The 13,688-nt window shown below is 33.5% G+C and overlaps 2 protein-coding genes across 2 annotated transcripts; both read right to left on the bottom strand.

Moving 5' to 3' along the window:
• LOC144356739 (uncharacterized) lies at positions 1-4,554 on the bottom strand. Its single transcript, XM_078011424.2, has 4 exons — positions 4,463-4,554; positions 1,788-2,116; positions 1,234-1,323; positions 1-792 (listed from the first exon to the last, which is right to left on the bottom strand). The coding sequence occupies exons 2-4, from the start codon at positions 2,109-2,111 to the stop codon at positions 616-618; spliced, it is 591 nt and encodes a 196-aa protein (XP_077867550.1). The 5' UTR covers positions 2,112-2,116; positions 4,463-4,554; the 3' UTR covers positions 1-615.
• A 4,314-nt stretch (positions 4,555-8,868) lies between these two features.
• Positions 8,869-13,438, bottom strand: LOC146745884 (uncharacterized). The gene is made up of 4 exons (XM_085499625.1): positions 13,333-13,438; positions 10,535-10,863; positions 10,005-10,094; positions 8,869-9,624 (listed from the first exon to the last, which is right to left on the bottom strand). Exons 2-4 carry the CDS (start codon positions 10,856-10,858, stop codon positions 9,448-9,450), a joined length of 591 nt encoding a protein of 196 aa, XP_085355751.1. The 5' UTR covers positions 10,859-10,863; positions 13,333-13,438; the 3' UTR covers positions 8,869-9,447.
• Positions 13,439-13,688: the final 250 nt, after the last annotated feature.

Genomic DNA, 13,688 nt, shown 5'->3' with positions numbered 1-13,688 from the left:
TAATGTCATAATAACACCATTTATTGCACAGTTTCCGACATTTGATATTAACTCCCTAATACATTACATTTTAATTATATTATTACGTGCATGCTATTATAGAAATGTCCATCAAAAATGGTGGTGTACATGTAAATCTAAATTAATCACAATAAATGTGATTAAGGACAATAAAACACTTTATTGACAACATATTTCAAATTTCTGATTAATGATTATGAGTTTATATTTAATATTGGAGAATTGGTATTTTAATTCCACTTGCCTAATCACTATACAGATACAGATAATTATTCCCAGTAATTTCCAATCTATGTTCTACGTCACCTTACATATTCACTATGTTGAAGTGTACGGCGTGGAGACTTGTAACGACAGTCAGTCGGGTGGAACAACATCGAGATTATTTTAAGTCCTTCAAACTGTTAATTTCATATACAATTGTGTGTACAAGTCAAATGAATGCCTTATATGCAAATACACACACATATGATATCATGTATATACGTTGAAACACGTGGTCGCGTGGAAGACAGTAAAGAAATATTCAACACTACCCTACTAAAATAACTTAACTATTGATAACTGGCACAGAGATAACAGATTCAACCTTTTCTATGTACTAACTTGAACCATATTATCAACAAACTTAGGATTATCAGAGTAATATTCGCAGGTATAGATGGTATACTCATCATTTCTGCGAGTCAAACAGATTCTATCGCGCGTTGATTCTTTTTCAGGAACTGACGCTTTTAACTCGATTTGCTCGGCGATGGCTGATGGGCAATCCTATATGTGAAAAAACATTGATGTATTGAATCAGAAGAGACAATGTTGATACACATTAACAAACAAATACATACAATGTTCTGCATAAAAACTTTTCTTACATACCACACAATTCAGTTAATTTAATTTGTAAATGACTAATTTTAGAAACTGTGACATATAAATAATCATCGCACAATAAATGCCTTTGCATTATTTCAGGTAGTATTATTATATCAAATTCAAACGATCAGATAATATTTTTTTTAGTGGTTCTTGTTTCTGGTGTGAAATATGGAATCATATATTTAAAAAATGAAGTAAATAAATTAAACAATAATCACACCATCATAGCATATTAGATGTTGTATTGGTTTGAATATTATATCATTTATTTACCTCCAACGTTAATAAATGTGCAAGTGTATGTTGACATATATATAACCATGGCAACATACTCACCACAATTTTACAAACAAATTGACACCACGCATCTTCTATTACATAGACCTCACATAGTTGACAATTGTCAGTTGGTACCGCTACAGTTCCCTGTAAAGTAATGTATGTCAATGTATGCAACATTATTTTTAGTTAATAGAATATTAATAACAACTTTGTTAGGTCACAATATTGGAAAATGTTGTTCGTTATGCAGTATGATTTTTTTCCAGTGAATTTCCCTCGTTAGTTATGCCATTATTTAAACCACTTCAACAAATACCGTAGGATCTGGTTTATTACCCAACTTGCCCAAACAGAGCCCGGAAAATTCCTGAGTGGGAATCATTGCTTTATTTCACAATAACAAACCCGTTCCGTGAGAAATCACTAATTTTCTATTGCACACAAACACGCATATTTGATATGAAAATATGGTTATTTACACTAATATTTCACTAAACATACTACTCGTTTGTTGTATATAAACATAAGTAAAATTTAAGTTGAATTAGAAAAATTATATCTCTGATTGCGAGATGAAAAAAATGGATAAGGAAAACAAAATAACATACTATGTCACCCTTTTCAATTGAGCCAATTCGTGATGCGAGTACTGCATCAAATTCATAGTGCCGTGTACCAGGTAGGAATGCCGTATTCCCATAATAATAAGATGCGTGAAACCAAATATCTTTTCCCTCAATTGTCTTTTCAATGTCTGCTATGTGAAGTGGACAGGTGAAATCCTCAGTGCATACATCGTGCCATACTCCATTTTCGAACAGCGCATCATGACAATCAACGCAAGTGCCATTAGCAGGGTTTCCTGGGTGATGTTGTGCATTTGATGTGAGTGCCACGGTGATGGGAGCCCAAAATGAAAATAATACAAACATAGTTCCTGGAAATAAATGAATAAATAAACAAACAAATAAAATAACGAACAAACAACAAACGAAAAGATAAATAACAAACAAACAAACAAACAAAAAATAAAGAAATAACGAACGAACAAAGATATAACGGACGAACGAACAAATGCGATGCACAGAATGGAGCTCGAGAGAAAAGATTACTCGGAATGCTTTTCATGACAGACGTAGTAAATATATAATTGCATCTTTGCATTACAAAGATGAGCGGGATCAAGCTGATTGGTTCTGTGCGCGTTAACTCGTCACGTTAGTTACAAACCCCATCTAATCCCACTCGTGGTTTGGTTATAGATCCTGGTGACATATATTGACAGTAGATTTCCATTACAGTGGTGCGAAGTGGTCTGATTTGACTGTTGAGTAAGTTGATGGGATCTGTTTTTTTTCAGACTGTATATGTATTTGAATACACTGTGCGATGTATAGGCTGTCGCGTTGTGACGTCAATTGTTTACGTTTTTGCCAACCAGTATGCGATTGTCTGTCATAGAATTTCACTCACTGGTAGGCACAAACTCGTGATCTGTTGTAACATAATTTTGTTTAAGTTTTTTTATTAACACGGGCACAAACATGTATATTCAGTAACCATAGCAGCGAATAACTCTGTTGTTGTATATTCAGGTGCGAACTGCTGGTTACTGCACACGCGCACGAGCGTAACACGTGCGACTATACTCACCATGCCGCGAACTGCTCGAATCTGGTGTTGGCTGATTACAGTATCGATTAATTATGTATAACGTCCAGTTGAACACTTCTTTATCTATCTACTTTTCTGTTATGCTGGTTGGTCGAATCATTAAATATATGAAGTACGCCATTATTGTCTTGTGGCAAGAATGAGAAAACTGGCGTGGGCATGTGAGGGCTAATTTTGTTAAATGGCAAGTTGAGGCAATGCATATAAACGTTGCAAGGTGAACTGGCGACTATTACAATTAAGTAAGATGTCATGGTCGAGGTTTTTTTGAACGAAGAAGACAATTGTTTGCTTCAAGTGCTATAAACATGTTTTAAGTACAATACAACTATCACATTATCAGGGTACGCCAAGAAGCTGGGTATAAGGGTCACTTCCAAGTCCAAGTAAACTGAGAGTTTTAATTGACCCAAAGCCCGATAGGGCTGCTTATAGTGAAAACTGATTTTACTGCAGTTTTTTTACCTAAGTTGCAAGTAAAATTTTAGAATTACATTTGTGTTGTAATGCTGTTATATATCGTTACAGTGGTAAAATACCTGCCAGAGTTTTGAATGAATATGTAAGTGATCATTTGGTGGAAGCATGTACTGTTGAGTCCTTTTAAAGGTCTATACATTAGAGGTTGAGCCTTTTGCTATTTATAGAGTTGTGTGTGCTGATGAGGTTCAGGCAACTATTAGTGCATCTTCTGTTAATAGTGGACTACAGGGGCAAGACAGGTATATGGTAAATTGAGTATATGGTTCCAAATCTTCTCCCTATTTGTTTTAATAGCACAGGTCTGAATACTGAAAAAACAAAACATTGAATGATGTGTTCAGTTGTAATGATTCTGGTATTAGAAGGACGGGTATGATAAAACAGAGTGACTTTTTGTAAAGCTGTAAAATTAGTACAGTATCACAGACCAATGTGAAAACAAGATGAGATAGACAGACACGTAAAAGGGTTAAGTAATGGATCTATGAACCCATGGGTTTTACCTGCTGTCTTTGTCAAATATAATTGTATCTAGTTTGTGATCATTATATCAAGGATGTGGCAACGAATATAAGTTGGGGCTTGACCACAATTCAAGCGGCAGATTAAAATTATCAACACTAAACATATTTCTACTGGCTAGAAATTTTAAAATTTTGTGTTTGTTTGGTGCACGATATGTTATGATTTATATAAATACGATAAGTAGATCATGAAATATCGGGGTAGACATAACCATGAGTCATATTAAAAATAACATTTTTGATTTGCATTTTGTTGTATCTCCCAGTAGAGGTATCATGGGGTTAAACAATATTGTCTTACTTACTATTTATAATTGTAGGATTTAGAGAATGATTAAATTAAGATATATACAACATCCAAGTGACATATCCTACCATACCAGACATGCAAAGCATTGACTGCCACTACTTACTTTTAGTAATTTAAAGCTGAAGTAACAGTTTGTAAGATGTGTACCGTCAGGAGTCTCACTCACGATACAACAACTACTTCATGTTATGTGATTCAGATATGGATGGATTTGTCTAACAGGTGAATACAAAGCATAGCTACCAATAGTGAAACAATATACATACTTAACAAATCCAAAAAAAAATCTAACCTGTATTGTTGTCGTGACGACTGTCAAAACTTGCAAGCCCAGTTATTGTCTATTTCACAATGCGACATATATGCTACATATGTACGCAATATAACTACTATGCGTCATCACTTTTATTTACTTATCAATATTTTTAGCATTTTTGTTATCTTTTAATCTTTTAATCCTTGTATCTTTCTGTTTGGCAAGACATGTCAGCTAAATTGGTTTGTCAGTGTTCATAAAACGTCGAGGTGAACAACAAGGTAAATGTTTGTTTTACCTAAAACAAATAATTAATTGAATGTATATGTACATTTAAAATGCTGAAACAGAAGTGATTATATTTTGATGACCTTATAGTGATACTACCACTTATTACCAGCATATTTGTTTTTAAATGCGTGACATCAACCAAACCATTTTCGTCACAGGGGTGTCAGCAGTCACTCCTTGGAAAATGTTCAAGAAACAGAATATTTTTTAACTATTTGGAGGATTCACTTAAGACAAAATAATTGAACACAAGATTGAATAACATGGAAAATTAAAGAAATTACATTTTTGTGTGAAAGTGAGCAAAAAGAACTGAAATAAATAACGAAAATTAGTCTAACCTGTATTTTTTTCGTTGAGCTCTCAAAAGTCCGGTATGTGTGTGATTTACAGCGACGACTATTATTTATCACTTAAGTAGTTTTTAAAATTTAGTATTGTTTTATCACTTTTTATTCTGTAAATTAATTATTTTTAATTTCGCTGTCAACAACTAAATTCATCACATGGATTTTGAAAAAACACCAATATATTATGCATTATATTACATACTATTTGGAAGAATAATCAGTTTGAAGTTGTATTAAATCTAAATGGAAAACACGATAAATCGTACTAGTCAAAACATTAGCAAAAACATACTTCTTCTATAAATAGTTTAACCTTAGAGAGAGAGAGAGAGAGAATAATTTTAATATGGTGGGGTTATCACGAAAATACTGCGGATTATCCCTGTCTGGGTCTGTTATTTGATGACGAAATTGTTTAAAAAGAGCACGCAAATTATCTGTTCATTACGTTGTAATTGTACCTTCAACACCTAAATTATATTAAACTCTTGCGTGGTGTTATTTACTTGTGCTGCTTTAATTTAATTTATAATAGTAGGTAAGATTGATATAATTGTCATAAACGGAATATGCACATATTTTTAGCATTTTTTTACCTTTTAATCTTTTAATCCTTGTATCTCTCTGTTTGGCAAGACATGTCAGCTAAATCGGTTTGTCAGTGTTCATAAAACGTCGAGGTAAACAACAAGGTAGAAGTTTGTTTTACCTAAAACAAACAAATAAATAAATAATTAAATGTATATGTACAATTAAAATGCTGAAACATACATAATTGATTATATTGTGATGACCTTATAGTGGTAGTACCACTTATTACCAGCATATTTGTTTTGAATTGCGCTGACATTAACCAAACCATTTTCGTCACAGGGGTGTCAGCAGTCATTCCTTAGAAATTATTCAAGAAACACAATATTTTGAAATATTTGCAGGATTCACATAAGACAAAATAATTGAACCTAAGATTAAATAACATGGAACACAATATTTGTTTAGAACGTCACTGCCTAAGGATAAGATGGACGCTTTTTTGCAATTATATTTCAAAATAAAAAAATAGAATCTGCAGCGATTATTCTGTGAAAATTTCAGACTAAAACGGAATGTGCACATAACATAAGTAAAAGGTGACAAAATATCATTATTATTATGAGCATGTGCTCACTAATTTCAAAACACTTGATTTCGTTTTAAGCATAAAGTTCATTATTTTTTTACTGACATGACGTGTACTATACACTTTTGTATTCTTTACGGCTTAAAAACGATCTATGTTGTATTTCTACATTGATCATCTGGCATCCCTGTCAAGATGTGTGTACAGTTTTCTAACAATATTTAATTCAGTAGACCTAGAATCATATCCAGATGTAGTTGATACAACCCATGATTCAACATAGTCAAGGTCTTATGAAAATGCATATTAGAAGACAATAGACAAATATATACTTCAATGTAGAAGATATATTGTTAAATAGCAGAGATAGATGATCTTAGTTGGTAACTGAAATATCCCGGACAAGTAAGATTGAAAATTGAGGAGTTTTCACTATGTTATTTAAAGTGGAACATACAGAGTACTTTGGTATGTATTATTGATAAACAACACCAACTATTGTGTGGGAAATATGGTTCCACCTTGTTTCCCAGCAACCAAGAGATAAGACAACGGAAATCAGTTACGGCGTATTTGAACCAGTCCAGCTCGTGATGGTCCCGATGCTTGATTTGACATTTTGATACTGACAGACATACAGCAGGCTGTAAGCCTGGATGAAATGTCTTTTGGTTTTACTACTACCTTTGAAAGATCAACTTTTCTTGCAGATTATGTGTATTGTAGGAATACACTACACTAAACCGAACATCCGATTTGGTAGATGCTTTTGTTTATACAACGTTTGGAGGTTTGGTCTTCAGAGATGTCTCGATGATTCGCAAATCATAGTCGAATCTTGTATCGATACCTAAAGAAAATGTTATGTAATGAATCATTCGCTAAAAAGCTGATTAATTATGAGCATTGGGAAATAAAAAATGCATGTTCTTTGGAGTTAAATAGATGCATTTCCATTTTATTTATTAATAACATTAAACAACATAATATTAAAATTTTGTTTTGATATCATAGATCACATTGCACAGCTTTCAACATTGATGTGTTATTTAACTTAACTTAACTTTAAAGTGTATGTAAAATGCCTACTCACAAATTTCCCATTTGGGATTTGTGTTTCACTGAATTAGACAGTTGTTGATTTTTTGGTTGAAAATGATTACTCGGATCCGAGTCAATTTAAAAATGTTTTTGTGTTGTAGCCACGCCCACCTGACAGTCGATGGTTCCCGGTGATAAACTATGGTCTTCACATGATGTTAACATCCAATCATAACATTTATGTCAGGCACGTGATTTGTAGGTATATAAGGCAGAAGTCTACAATGGCAAATCATTCTACGCTGGACTAGCCACGGTTAAGTTTTCCTCAAACATGTTTAAGTAATGTATTTTACCAGTATTTTTGTCTGGATGAAACCAGACATCCACCCTCTGGCGCACATGACAAGGCAACGGGTGCAGGTTTCCAGCTATATTTTCCCGAAAGCGTTTTCTTTTTCAGTGTAGTCTGTGTGCTAAAAGGGTATATAAACTAGAGTATCATTTTTTCAGTTTCGTTGCCTTATAACTGTTTATTCATAGTTGTGTTTAGTAATATGAACGTAGTTTTGGCGGTTTTAAACCATCTGGCTGTTTTGGATTGGAGTTTGAAAATGAGTACATAAGTGATTGGTCGGAATGTTTCAGTGACTACAACACCATGCGACCTGCAACCTAACATAAAGCTCAGGTATCTTACTGCTACCCTGTAGTATTCTAACCACATTCTGGTTATCTGTGCGTGCATCCTGCAACCTAACCATACACCTATCGTGTATCGTGTTGGTGTGCTGTGTGTTTGAGATTTGGTAAGGTGGCTATTTATAACACCGGGCAAAAGCGTAAAGAAATGGCAGATCACAGCATGTCTTGCTGGAGTTTTGACGCATTTGCATGGTTTATAGCAGCCGAATGAGATAAATTAAGCGAAGTTTATGTTGTTGGTTGATGAGGTCTAATATTACAGTGAGTATACATATGATTTTTTGGTTACGAACTGCTGATTGTTTGAGGACCGTATACATGTGACTCGTGTTTACCGATCACGCTAGTTGTTATGGTTTACGATGTACTGCATGTAATTTCATGTATTTCTAAGACGTGTTGTGATATTTTTACCCATTGTGAGGTAGACGCCAACTGTGTGGATAATAATATTAATGTATATTATGCATACTGGTCGATTACGTGAAATGTATTTTTTTTACTTATTTGCATTATTTCTCTGTATACTTTTAAATTGTTTCTAAATGGTGGATAGAAATAAAGTGTCAAGTTTATGTTCGGATATTTGTTTCTTAAATTTTTGGAGAGCGCATTGACAACTCCGAATAATCCAACAAGGAACAGAGCATTATGTCTTAGTAATTGTTTGCGTCCTACAACATGTATTCGTATTGAGACGACTAAACGTTTATTTCTGTAAACCACTACCCTTGTATGTAGATTAGGTTGTCAAACCAATACATACAATACACAATATTTTTTTCGTACATTGAGACTGCCAACCACTTCATCTACATCCATATTGCAAGGTGTTTCACTTGTATTCATATGAACATAGCAATCTGTTACAACAACAGGACCAAGTCTTTATGACGAAATCCTCCTCAGAATCAACAATTGATAACGATGCAGTATAATGTCATAATAACATCATTTATTACAGAGTTTATCGACATATGAAGTTAACTTTAATTATCCCCGATACATGTACTTGAAGGTTACTATTTCCGTGTATGTTATGAGAAAAATTATCATAGAATAGCAGGTATACAAGTAATTTTAAAATAATTGCAGTAAATTTGAAGATTCGGTGTTTTAATTCCATTCGCCTGATCACTCTATTCTGATGATGAAAATTGTTTCCCAATAATTCGCAATGTATAATATATATTATGTTACATTATGCTTATATTATAGTATGCTAAAGAGTACTGCGTAAATTTGGATGAATTATATTGACTCTCAGTCAGGTTGTACAACATTTATTTTTGTTATAGATTGAAACCTGAATTTTAATTCCACCATGCGGTTCATTTCATTTAGAACTTTGTGTACAAATGATCTTAGTCTAATACGCTAACTGAGTAACCGTGCAGCTGATATAATGTATACTTTTTAATCATGTGGTGAACAGTAAAAAGTTATCCCAAAGAACGCAGTTGAAAGTATTTAACTATTGATACCCGGAACAAAAATAATTAAGTATCATCTTTTTATGTACTGGCTTGAAGCACATGGTCAACATAATTAGGGCCATCAGAGTAATATTCGCAGGTATAGATGGTATACTCATCATTTTTGCGAACCAAACACATTCTATCACGCGTTGAGTCTTCTTCAGGAAGTGACCCCTTCAACTGGATTTGCTCAGCGATGACTGATGGGCAATCCTATATACGAACAATAACATTAATTTAAGGAATCAGAGGAGAACATTTTGAAACACAATAAAAAAAAAATAAACACACACAACAATCTCACAACAAATGTTTTCTTACATTCCACACAATTCAGTTATTTTGTAAATGGCTTTGCATTATTAGATCAAATTCAAACAATCCGTCATAGCAGTTTTAATACTAAAATTGTCAGTGGATTTAATTTATATATTATATATTAAAAAAAACGAAATGTATAAATGGTACAATAATCAAACCAGCACAACACCCAACCCCCAATGCTAGCTAAACAGTTTTTTTACTACGATTGTGTTGATGCTTTTACGCTTATTGTGGTTTATATAGACTAATAATCATAGCACGATACTCACCACAATTTTACAAACAAATTGACACCACGCCTCTCCTATTCCATCGACCTCACATAGTTGACAATTGTCAGTTGGCACTGCTACAGTTCCCTGTAAAACAATGTATATCGATATATACATTTTTTAGTTAATATGAAACAGAATAATAATAACAACCTTTTAGGCCACTATATTAAAAAATATTGTTTATTACACCGTATGAAATTATCTCTTTTTCAGTGAATTGCCCTCGTTAGGAGTTTATGACATTCTTTTGAAACACTTCAACTGCGAGAGTCTAATTTAGTGCCCAGTTTGTCCAAATACAAACCTGAAATATCCCAAGTGGAAATCATTACTTTATCACACAAGAGCGAAAGAAGCCAGTCGGAAGTTTCTATAGCACTCAAACGCACATATTTGGATATTCAAATATGAAAATTTACAGTAATATTTCACGAAACATGCTACTCGTTAGTTCTGTCAAATCATCAATGATTTACTTGAATTAGCAAAATTATATCTGGACAGAGGAATACAAAAGAACATACTATATCATCCTTTTTAATAAATTCGATTCGTGACGTGAGTATTGAGTCATACTCATAGTGACGTGTGCCAGGTTCGAATGCTGTATTCCCAAAATAATATGCTCCGTGAAACCAAACATCTTTTCCTACAATTGTATTTTCAATGTCAGCTATATTAAGTGGACAGGTGAACTCCTCAGTGCACACACCATGCCATACTCCATTGTCGTACATAACATCACTACAATCCGTGCAAGTGCCATTAGCAGGGTATCCTGGGTGTTGTTGAGCATTTGATGTAACTGTCATCATGATCATACCCCAAAATGCAAGTGATAAAAACATAGTTCCTGGAAACAAACAAACAAACAAGCAAATCAATAAAAACAAACAAACAAACAAATAAATCAATAACAACAAACAAACAAACAAACAAATAACAACAAACAAACAAACAAACAAATCAATAACAACAAACAAACAAACAAACAAATCAATAACAACAACAAACAAACAAACAAACAAACAAATCAATAACAACAACAAACAAACAAACAAACAAATCATTAACAACAACAAACAAACAAACAAATTAATAACAACAACAAACAAACAAACAAACAAATCAATAACAACAAACAAACAAATCAATAACAACAAACAAACAAATGCGATACAAAGAACAGCGAGAAAAGATTACTCTAAATGGGCTTTCAAGACAGATGTAGTAAATATATATGTAGTCAAAGAATGCTTCGATTGAAAGAGATCTCAGATCAAATCACGTGCACTGACAAGTTTATGGGCGGTAGAAGCAAACGTAACTTGTGTTTCAGACGACACTATCTATCATATATCATGTCTGTTTTTATTGAGAAGCACAGGCGTATTCGTATTCGGGTTGTCTGTCATCAAATGGTACTCACTTGTAGGCACTAAGCTCGTGATCTGCTGTGACGAATTGTGTTTAAGTTGTCTTATTAACACGGGCAAGAAACATGTATATAACCATAGCAGCGAATACATCTGTTGTTGTATATTCAGGTGAGAACTGATGGTTACTGCATACGCGCATGAGCGCAACAAGTGCGACAACCTAAGTTCACCATGCCGCGAACTGCTCGATTAATTATGTATTACGACCAGTGCAACAGTTTTTAACCTATCTACAAACAAACGCAATATTACTTTCCTATGATACTGGTTGGTCGAATCATTAAATATATGAAGTGCGCCATCATTGTCCTGGCATGTGAGGTCTACTTCTGTTAAATCAATAGAAACTGGCAAGTTGAGGCAATGCATAGAAACGTTGCATGGTGAACTGGAGACTATTAAAATTAAGTAAGATGCCAAGGTCGAATTTTGTTGGACGAAGAAAACGGTTGTTTGCTTCAAGTGCAATAAACAATTTACAAGTACAATACAAATATTACATCATAGGGCACGCCAAGAAGCTGGATACAAGGGTCTATCCCAAGTTCAAGTAAACTGAGAGTTTGTTCTGACCCAAAGTGCGCTAAAGCTGCTTACAAAGAAAAATGATTTTACTGCAGTGTTTTAACCTCAAATGCAAGTAAGAATTTCAGAACTACATTTGTGTTGTAATGCTCTTTATCGTTACAGTGGTAGAAAACCTGTCAGAGTGAGAGTGGAACTGATCATTTGTTTGAAGAATGTACTGTTGAGTCCTTTTAAAGATCGATACATTGGTGGTTCAGCCCTTCGCTTTTTTTGAAGTCGGGTGTGCTAATGAGGTCCAACTATTAGTGTATCCTCAGGGATGAAAAAAAAATTCATAATGGTCTACATGAGCCAGATAAGCATGGGTATATGGTCTCAAGTATTCTCTTGATTTGTTTTGGAAAGTAGTGCAGGTCTGAATACAGAACGAATAAAACACTGAATGATGTGTTCAGTTTTAGTGATTCCGATATTAGAAAGACGGATACGATAAAGCATGAGATAGTGACTCTTGGGAGACCTGTAAAATTAGTACCGTATGACAGTACAATGTAAAAACAAGATGAAAATTAACAGACACGTAACAGATTTAAGTGAAAGATCTATAAACCCATGGGTTTTACCTGCTGTCTTTGTCAACTATAATTGTATCTAGTTTGTGATCATTATATCAAGGATGTGACAACGAATATAAGTTGGGGCCTGACCATACTGTTTCAATTAAAGTGGCAGGTTAAAATTATCAACGGTAAAAACATTTTCACTGGCTAGAAATTTTGAAATTTTGAGTTTGTTTGGTGCACGATATATTATGATTTGCACTGAGGGAACACTACCTTTATTGCTTAAAATGAAGCCATTTTCCCATTAGAATTAGACATTGACTATTTATATAGATACGATATTTTAAAGTAGATCATGAAATATCGGAGTAGACATAATCATGAGTCTTATTAAAAATGATATTTTTGATTTGCATTTCGTTGTATCAATGTTTCGCCCAGTAGAGGTATCATGGAGTCACTATTGTCTTACTTTCTATTTATAACTGTAGGATTTAGAGAATGGTTAAAAGATAAATACAAGCCCATGTCAACATCCAGGTTACATATCCTATCATAGACATGCAAAGCATTGATTGTCAATACTGAAACAACAAAAAACAATCCAGCTCTACTTACGTTTATTAGTTTAACTCTGAAGAAACAGTTTGTAAGATGTGTCAGGAGTCACACTCATGAAACAACAAATACTTCATGTTATGTGATTCGGATATCTCTACCAGATGAATACAAAACATAACAACCAATAGTGAAACAATATACAAACTCAAAAATGCTTAAAACAAGTCTAACCTGTATTGTTGTCGTGGAGACTGTCCAAACTTGCAAGCCCAGTTAACGTCTATTTCACAGTGCTACATATGTGTCCGTAATATGACTACTATAAGTCATCATCCATATTTTTAGCATTTTTTGTTACCTTATAATCTGTTAATCCTTGTATCTTTCTGTTTGGCAAGACATGTCAGCTAAATTGTTTTGTCAGTGTTCATCAAAAGTCAACAACAACAACAACAAGTTAGAAGTTTGTTTTACCTAAGACAAATAATTAATACATGTATATGTGAAATTAAAATGCTGAAACATAATTGATTATATATTTTGATGACCTTATAGTGATACTACCACTTATTACCAGCATATTTGTT

Source organism: Saccoglossus kowalevskii, chromosome 5 (genome assembly GCF_978046115.1).
Source record: "Saccoglossus kowalevskii chromosome 5, keSacKowa6.1, whole genome shotgun sequence".
Classification (NCBI taxonomy): Eukaryota; Metazoa; Hemichordata; class Enteropneusta; family Harrimaniidae; genus Saccoglossus; species Saccoglossus kowalevskii.
Note: the sequence above shows the minus strand (reverse complement) of the source record. Positions and strands in the feature narration are given on the sequence as shown.

Bases quoted from the DNA above. Each gene is read 5' to 3' on its own strand.
- LOC146745884 (XM_085499625.1), bottom strand. From the start codon at position 10,858: ATGTTTTTATCACTTGCATTTTGGGGTATGATCATGATGACAGTTACA. The intron at 10,095-10,534 runs GTATGTTCTTTT...ATTGTTTTACAG, and splicing joins TTATTAAAAAGGATGATATA to GGAACTGTAGCAGTGCCAAC. The intron at 9,625-10,004 runs GTGAGTATCGTG...GTTCGTATATAG, and splicing joins AATTTGTTTGTAAAATTGTG to GATTGCCCATCAGTCATCGC.
- LOC144356739 (XM_078011424.2), bottom strand. From the start codon at position 2,111: ATGTTTGTATTATTTTCATTTTGGGCTCCCATCACCGTGGCACTCACA. The intron at 1,324-1,787 runs GTATGTTATTTT...ATTACTTTACAG, and splicing joins CAATTGAAAAGGGTGACATA to GGAACTGTAGCGGTACCAAC. The intron at 793-1,233 runs GTGAGTATGTTG...TTTCACATATAG, and splicing joins AATTTGTTTGTAAAATTGTG to GATTGCCCATCAGCCATCGC.